Source organism: Echiichthys vipera, assembly GCF_963691815.1.
Source record: "Echiichthys vipera genome assembly, chromosome: 11".
NCBI lineage: Eukaryota > Metazoa > Chordata > Actinopteri > Perciformes > Trachinidae > Echiichthys > Echiichthys vipera.
In genome coordinates, this window is record NC_139836.1 from 3,257,910 (window position 1) to 3,284,742 (window position 26,833).

The following is a 26,833-nucleotide window of genomic DNA, read 5'->3' on the forward strand; positions in this document are numbered from 1 at the left end:
ATGCAGGGAACAACAGACAGAGGAGACACATGCAGGGAACAACAGACAGAGGGAGACACATGCAGGGAACAACAGACAGAGGAGACACATGCAGGGAACAACAGACAGAGGGAGACACATGCAGGGAACAACACACAGAGGGAGACACATGCAGGGAACAACAGACAGAGGGAGACACATGCAGGGAACAACAGACAGAGGGAGACACATGCAGGGAACAACACACAGAGGGAGACACATGCAGGGAACAACAGACAGAGGGAGACACATGCAGGGAACAACAGACAGAGGGAGACACATGCAGGGAACAACACACAGAGGGAGACACATGCAGGGAACAACAGACAGAGGGAGACACATGCAGGGAACGACAGACAGAGGAGACACATGCAGGCACAACAGACAGAGGAGACACATGCAGGGAACAACAGACAGAGGAGACACATGCAGGGAACAACAGACAGAGGGAGACAAACACAAGCACAAAAGGAAAGGAAGAGGCTGGCAGAGACAGGAATCCTGACAGTCAGTCTCAACACAGCACTGAGGAGACCAAAGCTCAAAGTGTCGTTATTTTTCTCTCACAGGGAAATTTGTAGTCAAACAAGCAGAAAACAGGAGTTTACAGAGTTTACAGAGTTCTTCAGGAGCAGGTGCTTCAGCGCCCAGGTCAAGGAAACGTAATATAATCAATCTGTGCAAATGAGCAATGTGTGCAACATGCATGCACATCGCTAAAGAGTGTGAAGTTGGATCCTTTTTCATTTCTGAGTTTGTGTGTAATCCTCATGTGTTCACTGTTGTTGCAGAATCGTGGCTTGTCTCACTGTCGCACCAATGAAGCAATACAAAGTTTAAGAAACTGTCTGGCAAATAGGAGGAAGTGGGTAAAAAAAGAAACAGGATGAGATAATGTGAAACAGAGTGGGCATGAAGAGAGAGAGAGAGAGAGAGAGAGAGAGGGGGAGGGAGAGAGCCTTATTCATGCCTGTCCCGTAAAGTGAAGATATATGAACAAGAGCCTCTAAATGCTTTTGTGTTACACACACACAGACACACACACACACACACACACACACACACACACACACACACACACACACCCTTTGATGTGTGTGTGTGTGTGTGTGTGTGTGTGTGTGTGTGTGTGTGTGTGTGTGTGTGTGTGTGTGTGTGACTTCATAATGACCTTAATGGTTGTGGTAATAGAACAGTTTATGTTTATTTCCATGTCGGTTCCTGTGTATGTTGAATAAGATGTGTTTGAACCAGCAGTCCTCAACTCCATCATGACCTCACCCTTGTGTGTGTGTGCTTGCGTGCGCGCGCGTGTGTGTGTGTGTGTGTGTGTGTGTGTGTGTGTTTCACCTACCTGTAATCACTGGTGTTCACAGACACACCAACCTACACACAATTACACCACACATGGTCACCACATGTGTGTTTGTGTGTGTGTCCACCGACCGGCAGACTTAAAAGTCCTGCAGGTGAATGGACTTGGGTCCTTGAACCACACACACACACACACACACACACACACACTGAAATTACACAATCCCAATGAAGTAATCAAACTCTTTCTGACATTAAAGGAGAAAAAGGCTGTTCGTCTTTTTCCAGTTCATTTCAGTTCAGTGTTTACACCGACCTAAATCACTGAATCCTTCTCATTTAAACTTTTTTGTTTTGAGTTTCCCAAGCATCAAAACCTCTTCTGCCTCATCAGGAAGTAGAAGTTACGCTCTTTCATTGTTCATGATTTCTGAGACACTTTGAAAAACACAGTGGCTGTCCTGGTAATGAGGTCCGAACCAGATATTCACACGTCTTTAACACCCACTTGAGATGCAGCTTTATGAGTCTGCTGCACACTAAAGACCCTTGATTGGTTTCTTTGTTTACGATAACGACACTAATGCGTGATAATGAGGTTCTGTCATGTTTACCTGTAAACTGACTCCTCCAGATGGATTAGTTCTCATGGTCTCAGCAGATCCATCTGAACTCCGGTTTAAAGATCTTTTGGGAAGGGGCGAAAATCCTGGTTTCTGATTGGATAAACCATCTGTCTATCACCAACATACGGGCTAAATCAACCAATCAGATGGCTGAAGCGTGTGACGTACTAACAGCGTGGAGGCAAAGCTCAGAAAGGAAACAACATGTGGGTAAAGGAGATTTTCCCTTTGTGTTTAACGTGAATTTACGGATCAAAGGCCCAATTTCAGGAGCCCGGTCCATATTCAACAGAAGGATCCAGAGAACAAAGAGTTAGTGAGCGGCTTGCTCCATAGCTGCTCATCTCATCCGTGGAAGCCTCCATGTTGTTCACACTCAACAGTCTCGTCTGTTTCACTTCAATCCACCAAAGAAACCAACGCTGATTGGTTCGGTTGCTGGAAAACTTCTACCCGTTTTTCTCCGCGCTCAGAGATCAGGACGGGCTCAGGAGGCTGGTTTACCTGTGGACGCATGACATAGAAATAAAAAAGATTTAACAGGAATAAAAGAATACAAATACAAGATTGTCCCTTTAGGTTGATGATGGAAATACATGTCTACTGTATCTGTCTGTCTGTCTGTCTGTCTGTGTGTCTGTCTGTGTGTGTGCATGCTCTGTCCATCCGTTACTTCCTCCTTAACCTGCCGTGTTATCAGCTGATGGGCTTAGCAGTTTACAACAGCATCGCTCTGGACATTCACTTCCCCCTCTACTGTTACAGGTAGGTGTGTGTGTGCGTGCATGCGTGTGCGTGCGTGTGTGTGTGTGTGTGTGTGTGAGAGAGAGACTGCTGCAGTGATCAGACAGAACAAACATCAGCTCAGATGTTTCAGGACAAACACTTAAATCAAATGTTTCTCTTGATGCATCAGTCTGCATCACGGCTCTTCACTGTGGCTGACAACTGGACCTCCTCCGATCACAATAGCACCATTTAAGTCTTTCTTTCTTTCTTTGGTTCTGTCTTTCTCTCTGTCTGACTGTCTTTCTTTCACTTTCAATCACTCATCTAATCATCACGTACATACATTAATAACATAAACCGACTCTGCCATGCGTCCATCCTATCAACTGAACCACCTGTTTATGCATCATCAAATCTAATTCTGGTGCATTATAATAAATAAAGTAAACATTTAAATAAAAGAAAGTACTAAAACAAAAAAGACAATAATAGAAATATATGATCTGTTGTCTGATGTGTTATAGTTAATGTTTCCCCCCTGATTGTGTGTGTTCACCCTCACAGGAAGCTCCTCACTCCACCTACTGCACCATGTGACCAAAACGCACTCGTCGGCATGGCGACCGCCACCCTGGACGACCTGCAGCAGATCATGCCGGTATGTGTGTGTGTCAGCATGACGCGTCGCGGGTCTGAATCTAAAACGGACTGAAAATCTTTAGTGACAAACCCCTGAAGCGTAAAACTAAGGTTCAAGTTGAACGGCCTGTGAAGGTTCTCATGTGTCCAGGTCGTCGTTCTCCTCAAAGCAGTTTCAGTCCAAAGCAACTGGACTTGGTTATTTGTCCAGGAAGACGTTTCCCCTCTCATCCAAGAGGCTTCATCAGTTCATGTACACATCTGACCAGACTGGGACTGGACCAGGACCAGGACCAGGACCAGGACGAGGACCAGGCGATCCAGTGGAGATCCAGGTATTTAACCTCTCACAATGGCGATGATGTCACTGGGACCCTTGAAACCCTGAAACCTACTTCCCACCAAAGACTGTCACTCTAACGACGGTCGTTGGCACTTGGATCACAAAGGGTTCCAGTGACATCATCGACCTTGTGAGAGGTTAAATACCTGGATCTCCACACTAGTTAGTTGGACCAGTCCCGGCCTGGTCCTGGTCCTGGTCCTGGTCCAGTCCCAGCCTGGTCCTGGTCCTGGTCCAGTCCCAGCCTGGTCAGATGTGTACATGAACTGATGAAGCCTCTTGGATGAGAGGTGAAACGTCTTCCTAGACAAAGAGCCAAGCCCAGTTGCTTTGGACTGAAATTGCTTTGAGGAGTTCAAGTTGAACGTAACTTCGCTGAATTGTCGGTTTCTTGTGTTCTGAGATATTCATTCGTTTTGCTCGTGGGTGTTTATTTTAATGCACCGTCTGCAGAAAACCAAAACGTGAAACAGAAAACCGAAACTCATTGTTGTCAGTTGGTTCCGTTAAACTAAAGCTCTCTCTTGCATTTCTGTGTGCCGTCACTGGAGGGTGCCAGAGTTCAACGTTTGATCTCTCCATGTTCACTCTCCCCCGTCCTCTCTCACCCCTCTCACCCCTCTCCCCCGTCCTCTCTCACCCCTCTCCCCCCTCCTCTCTCACCCCTCTCTCCTGCTCTTTGTAGTCTACATTTGAACTTCAGTGAAGTCTCACACCAGATAATAATTACATCATTAAACCACATCCATTTTGTCTCCTACTCCAACTTCTCCATGCTTCGAACAAAGTTAACATGCAGTCTTTTTCAAGCGTTCACTCTTTATGAATTCTTTAATTGTTTAACATAAAATAATCTAGTTTTTGAGAGACAATGCAAAACATATATGATTGTATCTGAGTCTGAAACACATTCTTGTTTTAGATTCGACTCTCTTCTCTGTGAACAACGTTTTAGCTCCGACTCTCTCTTTTTTCTCCACAGACTCTTTGTTTTGTTAAAGTTCACATATAAAACTTTGTTAATGTAACAAAGAGTTATATGGTGTTGTTTCTAATGCCAGATTTGAAGCTTGTTCTACCGTTGGACTCACGTCTCTCTGTTTCTGTCTCTCTACACATTCGTTTCCCAATGCATGCACCACAGTACACAGTGTCCTCACATCGTGTACGACTCAGACAGACTTAAGCACAGGGCTGTGACAGTAAAGGAAAGTGCAGTTAGAAGATATGCAGTTTGAAAACGTGGCTTTAAATCTTTAATTTAAAACAACAACACATTAATAATGTATATATTTATGTCAGCTAAAACTGCACGGACTGGATGGACCACTGAATAGACTATAACCCCTGCTTCTAGCATGGTCGTCTTTAGATCGTATTCTTTCATATGATAAGCTAAAACAGCTGGGCCATATTCTTATTTCAGTAGTTGACCATATGCTACACTATGCAAATATTTATGTAACACTTTCTGACACAGACATGTTCTAGATCATGGGTGTCAAAGTCAAGGACCGCGGGCCAGATCCGGCCCACGAATGAATGATCTTGGCCCTCGGGATGATGTTTGATTAGTATTAGAACCGGCCTGCACGCCACAGACGCCTGCTGGTGTTTTTCACGCACCAATACTACATTACCCACAATGCAACGGTAGCCCGTGAACTCACTGCAGGTGGGCCGCCTCAGCTTCATTATTCATCAGCATTCAGGGCAGATGTCAACTTTCAGCCCCCCCACATCCCCCCACCCACCCACAATAATGCCTAAAGGGAAGGTGGACGATGAGAACAGGGTGTTTGAAGCTCGGTGGGAGGCAGAGCACATGTTCACGGAGCTGTGCGTCTTTATCTTGATATTAAGGAACATATTTTATTTTGAAGGACATTTTCTTTTTTGCTGTTTGCCTTTTTAAAATGTTTTCACTCTAAATTACCGACAGAGCCGTACAAAAATATTGGATTATTCATTTAATCATTAAATAAAATACGGTACACTGTGTTAGGTCTTGGTTCAATAGGTTATATGCATAATTTTAATATGTTTTAATAAACATTGAACCAGTCCGGCCCTCGGCTTGTAGCAAATTTGGTTCTTTGGCCCTCTGATGTATTTGACTTTGACATCCCTGATCTAGATGCTACCAGTGACTGAGGTGCGTTTGAGCAGCGTATCGACCCCCAAACACCTGCTGCTGACAGTTCTACGACGCGTTCACATCTGGTCCGTTTAAAAGCCTTTCCATTCATTTTGAATGGTGGGAGTGCGGCTGAAGGAGCTGTAGGGCATGTTGGGAATAATATATAAAGAAGCGCCCTGTCGCAAAAAGTCGGAACAGATTTAACTTTTTACAGTAAACGGTAAACATCCAGTTTACTGTAGAATATATCACTGCTGCCAGAGAGTTTGAGAAAATCGAAGCACTTAGCTGCCCGGGAGTTTGGGTCACAGCTGATTGTTTCTTGCAGCCAGCAGCTCGGCCCCTCCGTCTATTTTCATTCCCTCTCTCTCCATGAAACGAAGCTGCCTTCAAGTGCAGTCGGAAATGTCCAGATCGTAACAAAGATCTGGTAATAAATTGTGAAATATAAAGTCTGTTTATGCTGCGTTTAGGGGAGTAAAGCACAGGTTGTCACACAGCCGGGGCCGTTTCAGTGACACTGCCTGAGGCGAATCGTCGGTGCCGCCAGAGCCTCTGTGAACGCGGCTTCATTCGGCATCTTCAGTGGAAATATTGACCTCACTTTGCAACAGAGACACAGTGTGTGACGGTGGAACAATCCACCTGTGTTGTTCAGCAGCACTGAGGGAGAGATCCTGTACTTGCTCTGTCGCTCAGAGTTACCTGATCCTCAGGCTGTGTCACATCCAAACCCCCCCCCCACTGTGAAGGTCAAAAACCATGGATCCCACACACACACTCACACATACACACACACGCACAGACACACCCCTCCAACACACACACACACGGACTCAAGAACCCCCCCCCCCCCCCCCCCACTGTGAAGGTCAAAAACCATGGATCCAACACACACACACACACACACACAAACACATGCACACTCACACACACACACACACACACAAGAACCCCCCCACACACACATGCACACTCAAACACACACACACACACACACACACACACACACACACACACACACACACACACATACACTCAAGAACCCCCCCCCCCACACGCACACACTCCTGCACCCCTCCACACACGCACACACACACTCACCCCCCCATACACATACACACACCCAAGCACACGCACGCACACAAACACTCATGTACCCCCCACACACACACACACACAAACACACGCTCACGCACCCCCCCCCCACACGCACACACACACACTCACCCCCCCACACACACACACACACAATCACGCACACACGCACACGCACACACACACTCACACACACACACACACACACACACTGGGAGGCTAAAACGGGCCCTGTGGTTGCCTAACAGGAGGGTATCAGACATGAGGCCTGCAGCTGATGTGATGACTCCAGTCGAGCCCAATATTTAAACGTTACTCAGCAAATAAATGAATCTGTACGACCAAGTGGGTCTTTGGTGCCTCACTCGAGTGTGTTCTGATATTCACTCATTTGAAATAGTGTCATAACTCGGTGTTTGATGTTCTGTCGAAAGAGCATGTGAGCATCCCTGATATTGAGAGGAAATAAGGAACTTTGATCGCAAACAGAAGCTTTTCTATTCATCAGGCTGCAAACCTGACGTGCTTCGGAGTCACTGGTTCTAATTCTCTCCGCTGCTTTGGGACTGAACCAGTGACACAGTCCATCTTTGTACGTCAGATCTTTCCTGACCCTGAACTCTGGTGTGTGTCTGCAGGAGCTGGCTCACGGTTTGGGAGAGCTGCTGAGCTACGAGGGAAACGTGGAGGAAGACTTCTACCTCACTTTCCAGGTACCAAGATTTATTTAAAGCTCGGGTGGGAGGTTCACGGTGCAACTGCAGGAAAGAGTTCCTTCGTTTTGTGCATTTTGACTCAATTTCAATACACAAAAGTACAAAAATGACCAAAGAAATGTCACGTGACACAAGCAAATGAGCATAAAATACGTTTTAATCTTTGTTGTCGTCTAAATTTCAGTTAAGCATTAACTCCAGATCACTGCTCACTTGCCAGGTTCTTATTTTATTACCACTGTTGTTAATGATGTGAGAAAGATCTGAGTGCATATAAAAGTCTTCAAGTGCCTCTGTTAGAAGACAGACACAGCAGGGATGTCATGGTGACGGTGCTCCTCCGGGTCTGACGGTGCTGACAGACGGCTGTGAGTGCTGTCACTACTGTGTGATTTTAATCAGGTTTTTTTAGAGCAGAGGGTTCGGGATCAGCGCCTCTGATGACATACGACAAATAAGTCAAATGATTATTCATTTAATCATCAGAATATAGTTTATTGGTAAGCATGAACACTGTCAAATATTACACATACTCTTACAAAATGATTGATTGCATAAACTAACCAGGAAGTCGGCGTTGATCATTTTTATTTAAGCCTACTAGTTGTGGATGTTTGGCGCTTAAAATAACTGATGAAGCTTGTTTTTAATTTGTACCAGTTAGCGCTGTGGAAACTGAACCTCAAACTCAAACGTCAACTTCCTGGTTAGATCTCTGTCCAGATCAGGAACGCTGACGTACCGCTCACAATAAACAACATTTTCTTCCTGGAACTAAATAAATCTGATGTTTATCTGAGTGTTTTAGGATTTTTAGGGTTAGTTTGGATTCACTAATGTCACAAACTAAATAATGCAAACAAAGATGAATTAATCATTGTATATAATCATAATTTAATAAGTTAATTAAGAACATCAAGTCTGCACATGATGGAGATTTTCAGCCTTCTTGTCTCAAACGTTGCTTCAGTAGTTTTTGGTTTGAAACCATTTGTTACACAGATTTATGAACTTCTCTCGCTCAAAGATTGACTAAAATGGTTGGGTCTCGGGGGCAGCAGCTCCAACAGGGGACCCCAAACTTCCCTTTCCCGGGCCACATTAACCAGCTCTAACTGGGGGATCCTGAGGCGTTCCCAGGCCAGTGTGGAGATCTAATCTCTCCACCTGGTCCTGGGTCTTCCCCGAGGCCTCCTCCCAGCTGGACGTGCCTGGAACACCTCCCTAGGGATGCTAAAAAGCAGAGACGAGATCCTCAGCCCACTGAACTGCAACCCCTCCTCCATCGCGACTACGCCTCGATATCCTGTCCATGAAAATCACAAACAGGATTGGTGCAAAAAGCGCATCCCTGGTGGAGGCCAATGCAAGGTTAATGCAAGTAGCAATTTATTTAAAATGCAAACTGCATCACTGCATTAAAAGTCATAAAGGCAGCTTCAAAAATGCACCCATTGTGCTCCACAGTCATTTAAAACATGGCTGCCCGTTCTTCACAGTAGGTCTAACTTAACATGACGTCAGCATGTCCCGTTAAGCAGCTTGTCAGACCTGCTGCTCTCTTGCAGCTGAGCGTCGTAACCAGATATAATGGAACACTTTACGATGCAGCTGGAGTTATATATGAAGCCGGGACATATGTGAGAAGAAACATTATGTAAAAGCCTGAGTGTGTGTGTTATTTTAACCCAGAGTGTGAGCTACAGGCTGGTCACAGTCACACCACTGTGGCGCTGAAGAACCCACTGACCTGCAGTACACTGGATCTCTCTCTCTCTCTCTTTCCTTCTCTCCCTCTGTCTTTCTCTCTGTGTCTCCCCACTTTTTTCTGGATGTTTGTCCGTCATTTTTATCCATCTATTTTTCGCACACATGTAAATTTGCACTGCTGTAATAGCAAGAGCCCTCACTGACATAATTCAGTCCCTATAGCCCCTTAGACCACAAACCTAAACTATCTCTAACCATAAACCCTAAAGTGTATTTATACACCACATAAGAAGTGTTGTTGACACGCGTTTTGGGAAACCAGCTGATTGATACCACTCATGTCTGTGTGCTATTCAAAGTCAACTCAAGTCAGTTATATTTATACAGTCAAATATCACCAATTTGCCTCAAGGGGCTTTAAGTCTGTAAGTTTATGTCTATCATAAGACACCTTCTACACCCTCTGTCCTTAGAGTCTCGGTTCGGACATAGAAAAAAATGATAGAGTAGTCTGTATCTGTATTAGAGGAATAAAACTGTATTTAAATTTAATTTAATTTAATTAAACTAAGTTAGACACACCCAAAAACGCTGCTAGAAGATGCTGCACTGTCTGATTATGAGTGAATGCACAGCTACATTGTCTCTGCTGTGTATGCCTTGTGCCCTGTATCTGATGCTGAGGGGGAGGGGCATCACAAAGTGGTTAATACTTACCTTTTTAAAGTTAGGTATTAAAAAAGCATCATGAGGAAATGTTGTGTCCTAGAGTAAACACGGTGAATACCTTGCATGGTAGTCTGCTGCAGTTGTACAACAAACAATTGCACAGCACTTTGGATAAAAGCTAAATATTAATCACCTGTGTGACATACTTTGTGCATGTTGCAGGTGTTCCAGGAGGAAATGGGCGTGGTCAAATCCCACAACCTGAAGCCCGGAGGAGACAAAATTCCCGTCACCAAGCAGAACAGGAAGGGTGAGTTCATGCTCGAGGGTCACAGAAGTGAGCAGGTTCCTTGACTAAGCAGTAAATGACTCGGGGAGTTGATCAGATGTGCTCAGAGACCACCTTCATATCTGCATGAACCTGCCCTCTGCTGGTTGTTCAGACTAGAATAGTAAACTATAATAAAATCAAGGGCGAAATGATCCACGATACCATACGGCACATCGTCCAAACAGCCACAAACATTCATGGCTAGCAGCTGCATCTTTTATCTTCTTAAAGTTTAAAATATCTTGGTACAAATGACTGTTGAGGTTCATTTTACAGGTAACTTTATATCTTCGAGAAGTTCAAACCCGCAGTAAAGAACATGAGCTGGGCCTCAGACTATCTTTAGGGCCTGTCGAGTAAATGTGTGAACCTGAAACTATCAAAGTGTTTGTCTTGAATAAGCAAGGTTGTAATTTCCACTGGAGTCGGACTGATATATAGGTTGGCCTATCTATCAGTATTACCGTATATGTTTCCCTAACACCAACCTTAACCAAAATCATCAAAACAAGGAGGTAGAATAAGGGTTCGTCCAAACGATCGAAAATAGCCTTTTTTTTTTTCTCCGTCGCTCTTGGAAAGTTTTCCTTCCACACGGCCTCGACTCCAGAAACATCTGCGTCCACATGAAACCAGTAAAATCGACTTCAAACGCTGCAGTACACATGCTAGGCCTGGGTGTGGCGCTGTAACTGCCACAGAAATACACCAACAACGGAGAAGAAGAGACGGAGAGACGCTGTGGAGAATCCAAACACCGGAGAGTTTCTCTCCAAATCCTCCTCCATCCTAGAGACAAACGTGTCCCTGTTTCTGGTCTTAGTGGAGACTTTGGTGCTGCTCTGGACTCTGATGCACCCATCACTCTGCAGTTAGTGTCCTCACTGAGCAGAGGGTGCTGCTGGGAGCCCCTTCCCTGTCCCAAAGCACTCCCAGGCGCCACTTTCTCATTACATTTAGAGACTTTTCACAGCTTCTTAGAACTCGATTTAGAAACAGAGCCTAGAGCAGTTTAGCTCCTTATTCAGAGCATCAGGGAAAAGGGAGAAATCTGTGCTGGGCCTCATTCAGTCCCATGCATGTGGCTCAGAGTCCAGTTCAGTAACCAGTCTCTGGGTCCGTCTCTGTCCTCTCACGCAGCAGCACTGTTGTTGTTATGCGACGCCGCAGGGTTAGAGGTCTGAGGTGGGGCGATGACAACATCCTTTAACAAAGTCTGAGCTTTCACCGTCCAGACCACAACGCCATGGGGGTTGTTTTCAAATCTTCCCACTCTGGGAACAGGTTTCTAAAGATCCTGTTTTCAGGCTCAGATAACACCGGCTGAGTGTGGATGGTCGACTAAACCAGACCAAAGTTGTGCAGTTACAGGAAAATGCGTCTTCGTGTGGACGAGCCCTAAGACAATAAAGGAAAAACCAGCCGTGTGGTAAAACAGTTAATATCAATCAGAAATTAAACCCTGGGGGGACCTCAGGCTGAGCTAAAAGCAAAAGAACAAAGGTAAGTGTTCAAGTTAGGGCCTTGCTCGTTCATCACAGTTGCAGCCGCCCCTTCTCTCCTTGTTGTCTACCTAATGTCATTTTTACATTGGAAAAAATACCTTAACACGTAATTTCGTCACTTTGGTGCAACATGCATTGGGTGCAGACAGTGAAAACAAGGACATCTGTATAGAACTGACATGTTTCTGACTTGATAGCATTGACACAACCTGCTCAGCTCAATACGGCCTTTGTTCTTTTTAAGAGGATGAAGTCGAGCCGAGAACGTCAACTTCATTTCTCTCATTAAACCTCATTTTCCATCCAGCAGCTCTTGTTGCTGTCCAGCTCCAGCTCTGTGCCAGTGTCCCCCCCTGTGTGATGCATGAAAGAGCCAAGACTGGAGGGGGAACGGGTAAAAGTTTGTAATGGAACATTTCAAAAATCTCACAGTCGTGTTCCTTCTCTCTCTCTCCACAGAGTACGTTCAGCTCTACGTCGACTTCCTGCTGAATAAATCCATTTATAAACAGTTTGCTGCCTTCTACCATGGCTTCCACAGTGTGTGTGCCTCTGACGCGCTCATGGTGAGTCCGCAGTGTGTGTGCGTGTGCATGTGTGTGTGAATCATTCTTAACAAATTGTGCAAAAGGTTGCAACCATTTAGCATGCACTTGCTGACATGGCCTGACATTCACTAAGGAAAATCAATGGCATCCATTCAGATTTTGATAGCACCTTTTAGGGCGACTGTGGCTCAATGGAAGAGTGGGTCATCCTCCATTCGAGGGATCAGCGGTTCGATCCCTACCTCCCCCTTGGTCCACATGTCGAAGTGTCCTTGGGCAAGACACTGAACCCCAAATTGCTCCTCATGCTGCGCATGGATGTGTAAATGTGGTGTGGATGGTTAGATTAGAGTAGATGGTCTGTAGATGTCCACTGCCATCAGTGTGAATGTCTGTGTGAACGGGTGAATGTGACAAACAAGTCCATTTACCTTTTGAGGGACCCAAAGATGCCTCATATGAAGGCAGAACAAGTAACTAACAGAACAAACAACACAAAAATGAATAAATGTAATAGTAGAAGCAGCGTTTGCCGGGAATAACTGGATTCAACAGAGTCCATAGGCTGTGGTGAACTATAGACTGTATAAAAATTGACGTAGCACACCCTTCGAGGTCCGTTCTCTCAACTTGATCCAATCGTCCTCACCTACGGGAGTCTCCATCTTGTCAAACTTTGACATCGCCTCATTTCCTCTTACCAAAAAAGGGCATGTATGTGACGCTGGGGGGAGGGAGATATGTCCGTCTGGCTGACGTTTACCTCCGAGGAGAAGTGAGGGTCAGAGGCTAGCTGTCACTCAAGAGGCCACGCCCCTAATTATTCAAAAAAATTCACCTCTCTCAGTGTTGTCATGGAGATATGACATGGAGATATGATATGATGCTGTGAAAACGGCCTGTTGAACATGGGGTTCAATGAGAAACTGCTCTGTTATGAAACCTAGTGCCCCTAGTGGACACTCGGAGAACTGCAGTTTCTGGAGCTTCCTGATTGGATCAAACAGGAAGTGGCTGTGCTGGGGGCTTGTGGTGAACAGGTGGAGGAGTGTTTTGAATGTATCCATGGCTGTGGCATTGCGGTTGTAGAGGTGGAGGAGGGCATGTCCCTGGATAAGCACTAGGGAGGGATTTGTAGGTGAGAAGATGTGGGACTTGACTGGGAGGCGGTGGAGGTAGTTCAGGGTGGGGATGATGTGCTGGCAGCTGAGTTCTGTCCAGGGACCACGGACAGGACTTCAGCAGTAATCCAGAGGGGAGGTGATGAAGACATGGATGAGGGTCACTGCCACAGACTCTGGGAGTGAGTCTAGAGATGTTTTTGAGATGCGAGAAAGCCACTTTGACATGTTTTGTCATCGTCTGCTTCAGATTTGATCGACCCTCTCTTACACAGAAGTGTTGCGTCAGTGAAAATAAAGGGGTAAAATCATTTTTAAGTTCTGAGTTTTTTATCAATTTGACGATAACAGATCTAATCTGCACACCTGCTCGTTCAGAGCAGATACGACTCATCTGAGATAATGTCAACTGAACTCAAAACACGGCTGCTAAAAACATCCAGCGGCCTTACTCGCACTCGTTTCAAGATAAACCGTATCGATAAATTTCAACATTTGAAACATGCTGGTAATGCTGAATGCATCACTTCCTGTGCAGCAACAGTGAAAACTTTAATATGTTGAGTCACTTTTGTGTGTTAGTAGGAAGTTCAAGATTAGATCATGACAAACATTTGTGGATTGAACTTTTGGAACTCTCCTTCGTCTCGTTCAGCGCTTTCGCCCCAAAGTGGAGCGCGGGCAGACAACCGTGTTTGCCTTCCTCTTTAATCCAATGTCAGCTGCTGACTCAGCTCTGATCATGTTGTTTGTTTGTCGAACTCTGGGGACCTTGAAGAGGGACAAAGGCCGCTGAGAGACCCAAATATACACAGGAGAGAAATCCACAACATGCAACCTGCAAATTTAATTTTCATGCTAGTGCTCAGATACAGTGTATCAGTGTAAAGGGTTTTTATGTTATTCAACCTTTATTACACCAGGCAAAAAGACTCATTGAGGTTAAAAATCTCTTTTTCTAAGAGTGTCCTGGCTGAGATAGGCAGCAGCACGACTAACACAGTTTCAGACACACAAACATAGAACAATTCAATGGAAACAAGTAAGAAATATCATATTCTCAGATATTAAAACATGATTCAACATTCAGAAACATCTACAGCCAGATGTGACAGGCCCAAATTCAGGAGCCCGCTCCATATTCAACAGAAGGATCCAGAGAACAAAGAGTTAGTGAGCGGCTTGCTCCATAGCTGCTCATCTCATCCGTGGAAGCCTCCATGTTGTTCAACACTCAACAGTCTCTTCCCGTAGTCACACTTAAATCCGCCTCAAAAGGTTTGGTCACTTGGCAAACTTCTCCAAAATGTTCTGTTCTGCACGTTACCAGACTGATCTGAGAGTAAAATACAACGGAGCTCAGAGATCTAGACGGTCTCAGGAGGCTAGTTGTTTCATATCACAACAACTATGGGTGGTGAAACTGAACGTTCTAGACAAAAAGAAAGTAAGGGCGCAGTCACATTGTCCATCCTTACCGTGCCCAAGCATGTTTCACGGCTAAAGTCTAGTTCCTTTGATCAGTGTGAGTGCAACCGTACCACACCTAGGCGCGGTACACTTGCCGGCCACGGCCCATTTGGGAGAAGTGGGCTTTTGTAAAGCACATTTGCATGTGTACGAGCACGAGGCCTACGGCGGCTCTGACGTCATTTTATGTGCGGCTGTTGGGACATAGAAAAAAGAAGGAGGGACCATGCGCGGACATTTAAAACAATGGCGGCGAAAGGTTCACGTTGGTGTGATGCACAAAGCCAAAAACGTTACCATGTTTTCTGCGCTGCTTTCCATTATGTGGCCAAAAGACGATGACGTCATCAATGCGTGTGACGTGTAGCGGCGTGATGACGTATAGGCAGCAAGAAGCATTCGCCGAGGCCCAGGTAGTGTGAGTACAAACGGGCTTGGAGGGGGGGACAAGGACCCTAAAGCACGGGGCACGTTACGGACGCACAGTGTGAGTGCGCCCTAAAGCTCTGCTGCTGTTTTCTCACTCCTAAAAACGAGCAGAGAGAATTTCCTATAGGGTTCCTCTGACGTGGTGGAGTAGTGTTACAACAGTAACATGTGGAAGTGCTGGTAGTTTATGTGTGACCCGGCACATGTGACCTTTCGGGGTCCTGGCCCACATAGTTATTGGTCACGACAAGTCCTGTTCGCAGTGATCGATGCTGGAGTGCGTGAACATTTTTATTGACTAGCTTCGTCGGGAGTCCCAGCTCTAATGTTCTCAGCAGCAGAGAGGACACGGTGAAACAAATCTGTGTCCAACTGCAGATAAGACAGGCTGCACTTTATCAGCTCAGAGCCCAAATGTGGGTCAGAGACGGGACAGGCTGCTCTGAACTGCTGCCTCCTCTCCCTCCCTCACTTTGGAACAACAACTGTCCTGCATCATGTTTTCATTTCAAGTGGATCCGAATCCTATCAGTCTCTGAAGAGTTCAGCTGCTTTTTATGGACATATCAACGTTCAAGATCTGCAATATACACCAGGACTGAAATCACCTATTTACCATCGTATCGTAGTAACCCTCCTTCGACCCTGGAAGGTGACATTTTTTAAATTTAGTGTTTAACTTTCCTGAATCAACCCCACATTCATCTGTGACCACCCTCAAATCATGAGTCCTTTAGCAAAATGGCACAGATCCGAGAAAGGCCTAACGGAGCGTTTTGAGCTCTTTGTGATGAAGAAGGAAGTCTGCAATGCTTACACTGAGTTGAATGATGCAGTGTTATGATGCAGTGTTATAATCTGCATCATAATTACAATCCTGCTGCTATATACCGCATACATTTATACATTTATTTTGTCTTTGAATGGGGTCAGATATGCAAATCCAATAGTGTGTGGGATTAACTTTCTGTCTTTTTATTCTGCATGTTTGCACTCAGTCCTTCAGTCACGTCCACATCGTCTGACGTGTCAGGATGTGATGAGGCAGGACTGCGGTTTATTTATGTGTGTGTGTGTGCGTGTGTGCGTGTGCATGTATGTGTGCGTGCGTGCGTGGTAGGGGGGAGTTTTCAGATCATTAGCGTGTCAGACAGGAAGCCAAGGTCATACTGAGTGTGAGGGGTTGCTGCTGCTGCTGCTGATGTATGTTGATCAAGTTTTGAACTCATATATTTCTTATGTCAGAGCAACTGAACCAGTAAACAAACTACAGGAATAACTTTATATAGCGCCATATAATCATTAGTGTATTTAACTTAATATGATATAAGACTTAAAGCTAGTCTATCTAATTTTATGATTCCCCTTTTGCTGTTTGTGAGCTGCAGACTCAGACATTACATTTCCTGTTTATCTCATAATCTTCGCTGCAGTTTCACTTTATTTTGACACATTTTCTGTCATCAGCTGCTCTGACGAGGCACAACTTCCTGTTTCCTGTCCCACATTTACTGGTTGTGTTTGTGTTGCATGACAATGATCTTACACCATTCAAGCACAGGAAACGATTGTGGCAGATGAAAATCTTCTGAAAGGCCGATGTCGTGTTCGTCCGGCTGCTTTCTTACGATGCTCCGTCGTCATTCGCTGTAGCTCGTTCGGTTGAGCAGCCAGGCACTGACACTGCCGGGGTTACGGGTTCAAATCCTGCTGAGACTTACACCACATGTTACAACACGTGTCACAATATACCTGTACTATAATATAATGTACTGTATTATTATACATTATTTTACGTGACACTGACTTTTTTTCTTCGACATGTGAAATGCCTGTTTGCTATTGTTGATGATCAAAATAAAATAGTACACCAAAGCTGCATTACTCTTATTGTTATCTGTCTCATCATTATTATTATTTGTCTTTTGCAGCTGCTGCGGCCGGAGGAGGTGGAGATGTTGGTGTGCGGGAGTCCAGAGCTCGACATGAGCGCTCTGCAGAAAGCTGCTCAGTATGAAGGATACAGCAAGACCGAGACCACCGTACGGTAAGACGCCTGCACTTCCTGTTTACTGGGACAATGCAGGAAGTACACACACGCACACACACATGCACACACACACACATGCACACACACACACACTGCACACTCACTGCTCGAACAATGAGTCTATCCACCTCACATTTCCTTTTAATAAACCTTGACCCTGCTGTGTGGTAGAAGTGAAGTTGCTCTCCAACCAATATTTGGTGGTGACGACAGTCTGCTGATTATAATTCACAACAAAGTATGAAAATCTAAAAGTTTTGGTTGCTGTTCGGGAGAAAATATAATTATGGCACATTTGTTGCTCCTCAGCCCGAACAGATTTTATTTTCAGTTCAAGAGAACGTCAGTGATTGACTGATGGTTTGTAGTGTGTTTAAACTGCAAATGTTTGCATGCAGAGCATTCATTCTGTAATGGGAAGTGACTCTTTTTCTCATACACACACACACACACACACACACACACATACAGATGTCCTTCAGCTCTTCTGTGGGAAGCAAAACGAGCCTCCACTTGTCAGCCACAGATAATGTAACGGCACAGCGCAGACAGCTGACAACAAGCAGCTGCAGGCCTGTTACACAACTGGCTGTCTCTCTGTGTGTTTGACTGTCTGTGTGTCTGTGTGTGTGTTTGTTTTTCAGTCCATCATTATAGAAACTCTTTACACACACACACACACACACACATCCTGCTTGTGGAAAGTTTTCTGTGTTCACAGTCCAATCATTTCTTGTTGGAAGGGAGAAACTCCAGCTCACAGACCCCACAGCCGGTCAAACATGTGTCCTGCAGCTCTCACTCAGTCACACTGAGGCCTCTTTTTTGTGTTGCACCAGGTGTTTCTGGGACGTGGTGTTGGCCTTCCCCCTGGAGCTACAGAAGAAGCTCCTGCACTTCGCCACAGGAAGTGACCGCGTTCCCGTCGGAGGGATGGCCGACCTCAACTTCAAAATCGCAAAGATCGACGTTCCGACTGACTGGTAGGTTCATAACAGAACCTGTTCACACGATGGTCCTGAGCGGGTTCATGTTTACATACAGAATATTCTCGTTTTGGCCCTTATTCCAAAAAAGACAGTATTCCCCCGAAGCGGTTTAAATTCATTCATTCATTCATTAATCTTCAACTGTTTGTACCTGTCGGGGTGTCGGGGGGCTGGAGCCGATCCCAGCTGACATCGGGCGTGAGGCGGGGTCCACCCTGGACAGGACCCCAGTCTATCACAGGACACATAGAGACGAACAGAGACAGACAACCATTCACACCTACGGGTGATTTAGAGTCATCAATGAACCCAACACCTGCACGTCTTTGGACTGTGGGAGGAAACCGGAGAACCCGGAGAAAACCCACGCAGACACGGGGACAACATGCAAACTCCACACAGAAGAGCCCCAGCCGGGATTCAAACCAGGAACCCTCTCGCTGTGAGGCGACAGTGCTAACCACCACTCCACAAAAGAAAAATAATCCTCCACTATTATTCCTCTTTACATTCAGTTTACAAAACCGGGACAGCGTTGTGATGTTTGCCCAGTATCTGTAGCCACCAAAGTCTTTCAGAACGTCTCAAAGTCAGAGTGTTTCTCCTTTTTCTTTTGTCTTTTGTCCAAAGAAAACTCCCAAAAACAGATTCTTATTAGGGTCAAAAACTCTGTCTGGACGTTAAAATGTCTTTTATAAACCCACTTTATATTTTTAAATTGCCTTTCTGTGGTTTTATTGTGTTTAAATGACATTTAAGCTTCTTTTTTCCCGTGTCTTAATTCTGCTTTAGTCCCTTTCACTCTGTTTTAAACGTGTTCTGTGTTTGTAAAGCACTGTGTAACTGTTTGAAAGGTGCTATATTATTATATTTATTATCATTATTATTATTATTATTATTATTATATCCCACTTTAATTGGGAACTGCTACATTGGGAACAAGGCTTAATTGTAAATATATCTAAAAGTAATGCGTTTGTCACATGACCTGAATCAAATCTGGAATATTGTCTTGTATGGAAATGTGGAATATTAGTGCGCAGCTGGGTGTTACGCATAACTTTTACTATCTTAAACACACTCACGCGCACAATCTACAGACAAAAGAACGCGTCACGACTCAGACACAGCCTTTACTGACTCACGTCCTCCCAGAGAGGAGCAGGTGAAGCATTAACACTGTATCTGTCACACTGTACAGACTGAGATAAGACACACTGTGGAAAGAACCGCAATCTGGGTCAGACGAGCGACGCGCTGCCTATCACTGCTGTTCTTTTACGAGCACACACACACACAGACACACACACACACACACACACACACACACACACACACACAGACACACGCACACACACACACACAGAAGCACACATAGGTCTTTCTTTACTTGTGAGGACCCTCATTGACGTAACACATTCTTTAGCCCCTTTAGCGCCACAGACAGAGTTATTTTTAACAGAGATTTTTATGCGTCCACGCCGCTGACAGCCGGGGCCTGGAGGGTTTTCCGTCTATTTGTCCGTCCATCCATCTGTCCAAGATCAAAGGTCAAGGTCACCGTGACCTCACAAAAGCATTTTTTGGCCATAACTCAAGAATTCCTGCGCTATTCATGACAACATTTCCCACAAGTGTCAAACAGGTTTAAGTGATGAAGCGATGACATTTTATATGTAAAAAGGTCAAAGTTCAACTTTACTGTGACGACATAATGTTTCATATGTCTGGAGCAGAAGGGGAGACGTTCAGTCTGATACTTAACTTAAGTAAGTCGATTTATCCAAAGTCTAGTATATAAGTATGTATTTTATTAATGCACATTTGATAAAACATCCCCCTTCCTTCCCTCTGCGTCTCTGCAGGTTGCCGATCTCTCACACCTGTTTCAATCAGATCTGTCTGCCTCCGTATCGAACCAGGAAGGAGCTCAAGCACAAACTCACCATCGCCATCTCTAACGCGGAGGGCTTCGGCCTGGAGTGACCAGCCTGCACACACACGCACACACACACACACACCCAAACACAAAGTCACCATCGCCATCTCTAACGCGGAGGGCTTCGGCCTGGAGTGACCAGCCTGCACACACACGCACACACACACACACACCCAAACACAAAGTCACCATCGCCATCTCTAACGCGGAGGGCTTCGGCCTGGAGTGACCAGCCTGCACGCACACGCACGCACACACACAAACACACGCACGCACACACACACACACACACACACACACACTCTCAAACACAAACTCACCATCGCCATCTCTAACGCGGAGGGCTTCGGCCTGGAGTGACCAGCCTGCACACACACGCACACACACACACACTCAAACAGGGCTTCGGCCTGGAGTGACCAGCCTGCACGCACACACGCGCACACGCACACACACACACACACACACACACACACACTCAAACACAAACTTACCATCGCCATCTCTAACGCAGAGGGCTTCGGCCTGGAGTGACCAGCCTGCACACACACACACACACACACACACTCAAACAGGGCTTCGGCCTGGAGTGACCAGCCTGCACGCACACATGCACACACACACACACACGCGCACACACACACACGCACGCATGCACGCACACACACACTCAAACACAAACTCACCATTGCGATCTCTAACGTGGAGGGCTTCGGCCTGGAGTGACCAACCTGCACACGCGCACGCACACACACACACACACACACACACACACACACACGTACAAACACACACATTAAGCGTCACTACCTAACTGTCACAACTGCCACAACTCTCATCTGACTGTAATGGAAACAAGTTTCTCAACAAGAGTTTTCTAATGTCAACCGATGTTGTTTTGGGCTGTGATGCAGTTTGTGTTGTTGTTGTTTTGGGGTCGGACTCATCAGTTGTCCTGTCGTCATGCTGAACTTTGCTCATTTTCAGCTACAGAGAAATCCTTTTATTTGCACATGGGCCGTGTTTCCTCTGTTATAACACAACGCTGATTAATATATTCTCGATTTTTATGTCAAATGAACAAAGATAACTCTCAGTGTCAGCCGTACAGAACCTTTACTGATCAAATCATAGCTACAGTTTCATAAATCAATGAAACATTTCTGCTCCCATAGCATGAAAACTGTCAATCACATCCGTTCTCTAGAAACCCTGCGTCATCAAAAAAGTTATATTATAAATGGTTGTTGGTCCAGAGTAAACAGAGGCAGTAAAATATATATATTATTATGTATATTTGTGGTGATTTGAGCTTCATGGTGTTAACATTCCCTGTTTGTTCTTCGTTCTTCGACTTCACTGCTTTGGTGATTTCTTAAATATGTCTTCATGAAAGAGGTAGAAATGTGTTTTGTGTCACGTAGCTTTGTTTGCAGCACACTGTCAGGATCTAAAGCTTTGCTGGAGGAAGAAAACCTGGTGTATCATGAGATATAGATTGTCTTGTGATGTTTTTGACATTGCCGCCTGTTTGACTGAACAAAAGGCTGCAGCACAAATGTTGTCTTAATGAAATGTTGTAATATTATGGTGCATTTCAACCAGAGCTGTTGCTTCACAGTTCAGTGTTTGTTTGTGGTAGTAACTGATGTACAAATGATCATTTTGAGGGCGGAGTGTTCCTTTAAATGTCGTGTCTGCCTTGTTGCTTCGAGGGAGCGAGTTTAACTTTCAGTCTGCGAAGATTTAAAAGCAAAAGACGGCTAATTGCACAAAAGCACGACTCTGAAAAGCAGAACTCCAATAGATGGTGACCTAGGACGACGTCATTACATGGACCTTGTTCAATATGAATGTTCTCACCTGCACTTCATTGTGTCTTTTATGTCCTCCTCAATTTTGAACTAGGTGAATTAGTTGCCTCTCGTTGTCGAGCTTTGTTTGTGCAAAGTCTTTACTCGCTGTGTTTACACGCAGTTAAGTAACCCGGTCGCTGAGGAACACATTTTCACACGCACTGTAGTAACTGTGGATCAGCTCCTACGTGCATCACATCAGCAGTCACGTATCTCCTCTCCCCCTGAGCTCATTTGGGAACCACCGCTCGCTTAGTTTAACTTTACCACGAGAAGTCACTGCATCCTGATTTGTCAATCGAATGCTAATCGATGTCTACGGAATAATGAGACATCTATGGCCAGTTATTGTAAAGGTCAATGCCCCACGGTTTGGGGATAGTTTAACTTTAGCCAGATTAAACCTGCAGCCAATCAGTTAACAGCGTGCTGTGACTCCTGTGACACGTTAACTTAATGAACGTCACAAAGAGTTTCTTCCCGCCTAAAACACATGAGCACGCCTTGCGTTTGCATAGAAATGTTATCGCAACGAGCTGTGCTCTCCTTCTTCTTGGTATGTTTCCGGCGTTTCATCAAAATCGTGTTACGTACCTGAACACATCACCTCGTAGCCTGATTATTTTTCTTTTAACCTCCTGCTCAGCTGTTAGTCTTAAACCAGTTACCTGTAGGCTGCACGTGGCAGATTAAGGAGAAATCGAACCAGTGAAACCAGGTTTCTCATTTACATGACAATTAAAAAATGAGCTCACGGGAGAAATTTGACTGCAACCTGGTACAAAGTGCATGTAAACACGATTATTGTCTGCATTTGCATACAGTAAGGATTAGCTTCTATTTGATCATTTGCCTTGCAGATTTAATGAAATGGACTCCTCTGGTGTAGTCTTATGTAACTTTTTTTGGCTCCGGCGCCTCTGTCCGGAGCCAGCAATGCTGGTTTTGAACACTCAGCACTGTCCTATATAAGGTTGCCATGACAAGATGTCTGGAGTGCTAAAGACAAATCAGAAGTTACCAAGCAACCGTGAAGCAGCTCACATCAGTCGGATCTGGGTCACTCATTGACTCGGCCTCAGCGAGCGTCTATAAAGCTCCTTACACAACAATGGAGCCTTTCTATCATTTAACGACACGTCCAGAGCAACAGCAGGAGCCACAAGCATCTGTTTGAGGAGGACTTCGTGTCGCATTCACATCACGTCAGACTCATCGTAAAAAAGCGCCTGGAAACAACTCTCAGCGTCCTGGTGCTGAATACGAAAAGGACACTGATTCAGGAGGAACTCATAATTGGACGAATTGGATAATGTGACGTCAGAAAAGTTATTTTGTGAGATGTTGAGGTCTGTTGTTTGTAAATGGGACCAAACTGTGTCAGGTTATACAGTGGGATGGTAGTTTGGAAATAGTTCAAACTTATTCTGAGGATGTGTCGAGATGTAATTTTTATCCTTTGTCAGACTTTTGGAAAATAGTAGTATACATGGGTCATGTGTTTGTAATGTGTTTTTTATTATTTTATGAATACAAACCATCAGGTTCATCAGTATCTGTTACATGTCGTGCACATTTCCTTCTGTTGGGTTTTAAGGTTGATGATGTAATGGCTTCTCTCTTAGTGAATGACCATGCGTGCAGTGTTTCTCTGTTGCCCAAGTCTTATATAATGTACTGTATGTCCTGGATTCTGTATCTACAGTAAAAGTACACGAAGGGTCGTCGCCCCCTAGGAAAAGATTTGCTGACTTTGCTTGTTTGTTATTCAAGACACCACTTTGAATCCACGCACATCTTAATTCACAACCACGATCTTCTGCTGTTTCTCACTGGGCTGTTAAATTGTACTGGGGTTATTTAAAAAATCATTGTTTCCCTCAACAACAGGATTATTAGGAAGAAATAACTGAACTATATGTGTCAGACACTTTACCATGACATGTATAATTGATCTCAGGTGCCTCCCGTTTCTCTTGATCACCTCGGTGATGTTCCCTCACCTTGATTGGAGTCCACCTGTGGCACGTTCAGATGATTGGACATGATTTGTAAATGCACACACCTGAGAGAGCTCAGAGCCTGCAGAGCTCACAGACAGGAACAGATTTGGGGAAGGCTTCAAAGAAAGATGCGTATGAGCGCAGTGGCCTCCCGAAGCCTTAGATAGAAGAATTTTGACGTATAAGACATATAAGCCCACTCTGAGTTTGCAAAAAGTGCTTAAATGATTCTCAGACGGTCAGAAATAACATTATCCTCAGGCCCTGTTTAGATGAAGACGATGTAGAAATGAAAGTGGCGTTGCGTTCTCACTTTTTATTCCGCGTTTAGACGAGCGTCTTTGGGGGGAAATCTGCGTGCATACGGTGACGCAAAAGTGTGTGAAGTTCAATGTAGTGTGCACGTCAGGTGTGTAGGTGGAGCTGTGAAGCGCTGCCACACAACAGCACCAAGAGCTGGTGCATGCGTAGAAACGTCCTTCTCCTTCTCTCCCTAACAGCAGAGAAGCAGGACGCCGTACAGTGGGACAGGGAGCTGCAGCACGGTCTGCAGCCTCCCACCTTCCTCTACCCACCCTCCTTTACACGCAAACGCAACGCTGGAGCAGATCAGAGCTCACTTTAGTGTTTTTACCTTTACACGCAAACACAACGCTGGAGCAGATCAGGGCTCACTTTAGTGTTTTTACCTTTACACGCAAACACAACGCTGGAGCAGATCAGAGCTCACTTTAGTGTTTTTACCTTTACACGCAAACACAACGCTGGAGCAGATCAGAGCTCACTTTAGTGTTTTTACCTTTACACGCAAACACAACGCTGGAGCCAATCAGAGCTCACTTTAGTGTTTTTACCTTTACACGCAAACACAACGCTGGAGCAGATCAGAGCTCACTTTAGTGTTTTTACCCCAGAAACACAACGCTGGAGCCTTTTAACATTTACCTTTTTTGCATTTTTAAGCCCAAAAATGCTGTCAGCATCTGAACCCAAAGGCACATCTGATCAAATATTTTGTCGTTTTCACCCGCGGGGGTTGTCGCGTAAACAGGGCCTTAATTCTAAGCATCATCAACCCTCCCTGTGGTGTGCTGGTGTTTCCAGGGACTTGGGGGTTTGGGGTCCAGAGAATACTGCAGCTTTTTCTTTTTTCATAAACTTGCAAAACATTTTATAATCCTGTATTTGCTTTTGAAATACGGGGTATTGAGTGTAGATTGTTGAGGGAAATTAACTTAAAGGACATTAGCATGAGGATGAACTAAACAAAATGTCCAGGAGAATACGGACTGTGCTGAATACTTTGACACACAGTTTCGGTTTGTTCTAGAAACATGAGGCCTGCACCTCGACCTTGATGTGAAACAAATGGTAACTATCTGCTGACTTGCTTTGAAATATACAAGAACAAGTCTGTTACAGTTTAGACAGATATAATGCAGTGTTACAGTCAGCAAAGAAGTGCACAAGAACTGTTAATGGCTGCTTTAAGCGTTGGCTGCACGATACCTTTACACTCATTCTGTTTCTCATTCACAGTAAACACCAATTAAAGCTCAATGATGCTTTTTTCTCAAGCTTACTTCCTTTTTCTCTCCATCTTTCTGTCTGTTGTGGAGAGGTGCCCTACTTTATCGCCGGGCACCAGAGACCTTATCGTTTATTAAACAAACACAAGTATGTAGGCCACGGCCGGCGCTGCTTTGTTACTCAGTAACCCGCTGACAGTCCATCATTATCTTTTTTTAATAGGAGCGCCGACTGGCTGACTAAGCACATTTCACCCTATTAGGTTTTCAAAAATAACCACACAATAGTTCCAAGTGTCGGGGCGATGACCTTAAGTTGGTCCCTTTTTTTAAACGTCTCGGTGTTGTGTCAGTCTGTTTTAACGCAGAGGCCTTTAAGATGCCTCCATTCATCCTCATATTGATCTGTTATCGTCTGTTCACATGCAGACACATCAGGGGAGGAGTGGAGGTGCTGCTGTAGTCATTGGTGGTTTGAAGCGTGCCCACAAACTCAGTGGTCTCTTTTCTGTTTTGGTTTTGGGATGTCCATGTCCTCTGTCCTGTGGTCCACTGAACATGCACAGTAGTGTTTCCTACTGTCGGCCCAGGGTGACCATCACAGTTTTTTTTAATTCGCTTTCCTCGATCCAAGAAATGTTTTATTTGAAAATTCCTTGGATCAAAAATGCATTACATAGAAAAGAGTCGTGATCCACCCAAGCCCCCACCACAGCGACCTCCTGGCTGATCTGATACGTTCTCTGCGTTTCCACTAGGGGCAGGTTTCATAACAAAGCAGTTTCTCATTGAGCCCCATGTTAAACAGGCCGTTTACACAGCATCATTAAACCTGTTTAAGGACAAAAGAACATTCTAGTCTGTGTGTTTAGCTCATATCTCCATGACAACACTGAGGGGGAGGGGCTAGTTTTTATTTAATTGGAGGTTAAAGTGTATGAATAATTAGGGGCGTGGCCTCTTGAGTGACAGCTAGCCGCTGACCCTCACTTCTTCTCGGAGGTAAACGTCAGCCAGATGGGCGTACGCCCCTCCCCCCAACGTCACATACATGCCCTTTT

At 45.0% G+C, this 26,833-nt stretch overlaps 1 protein-coding gene across 1 annotated transcript in view; it reads left to right on the forward strand.

Annotated features, from left to right (window-relative positions):
- Positions 1-20,476, forward strand: part of hectd2 (HECT domain containing 2) — a 60,866-nt gene extending 40,390 nt beyond the window's left edge. Inside the window, exons 15-22 of the mRNA XM_083923355.1 lie at positions 2,659-2,723; positions 3,252-3,345; positions 7,546-7,620; positions 10,225-10,312; positions 12,298-12,404; positions 17,338-17,453; positions 18,296-18,439; positions 20,311-20,476. Of these exons, the coding sequence (XP_083779481.1) occupies positions 2,659-2,723; positions 3,252-3,345; positions 7,546-7,620; positions 10,225-10,312; positions 12,298-12,404; positions 17,338-17,453; positions 18,296-18,439; positions 20,311-20,431 (810 nt within the window). The 3' untranslated portion in view covers positions 20,432-20,476. The remainder of the gene's footprint in view (positions 1-2,658; positions 2,724-3,251; positions 3,346-7,545; positions 7,621-10,224; positions 10,313-12,297; positions 12,405-17,337; positions 17,454-18,295; positions 18,440-20,310) is intronic.
- Positions 20,477-26,833: the final 6,357 nt, after the last annotated feature.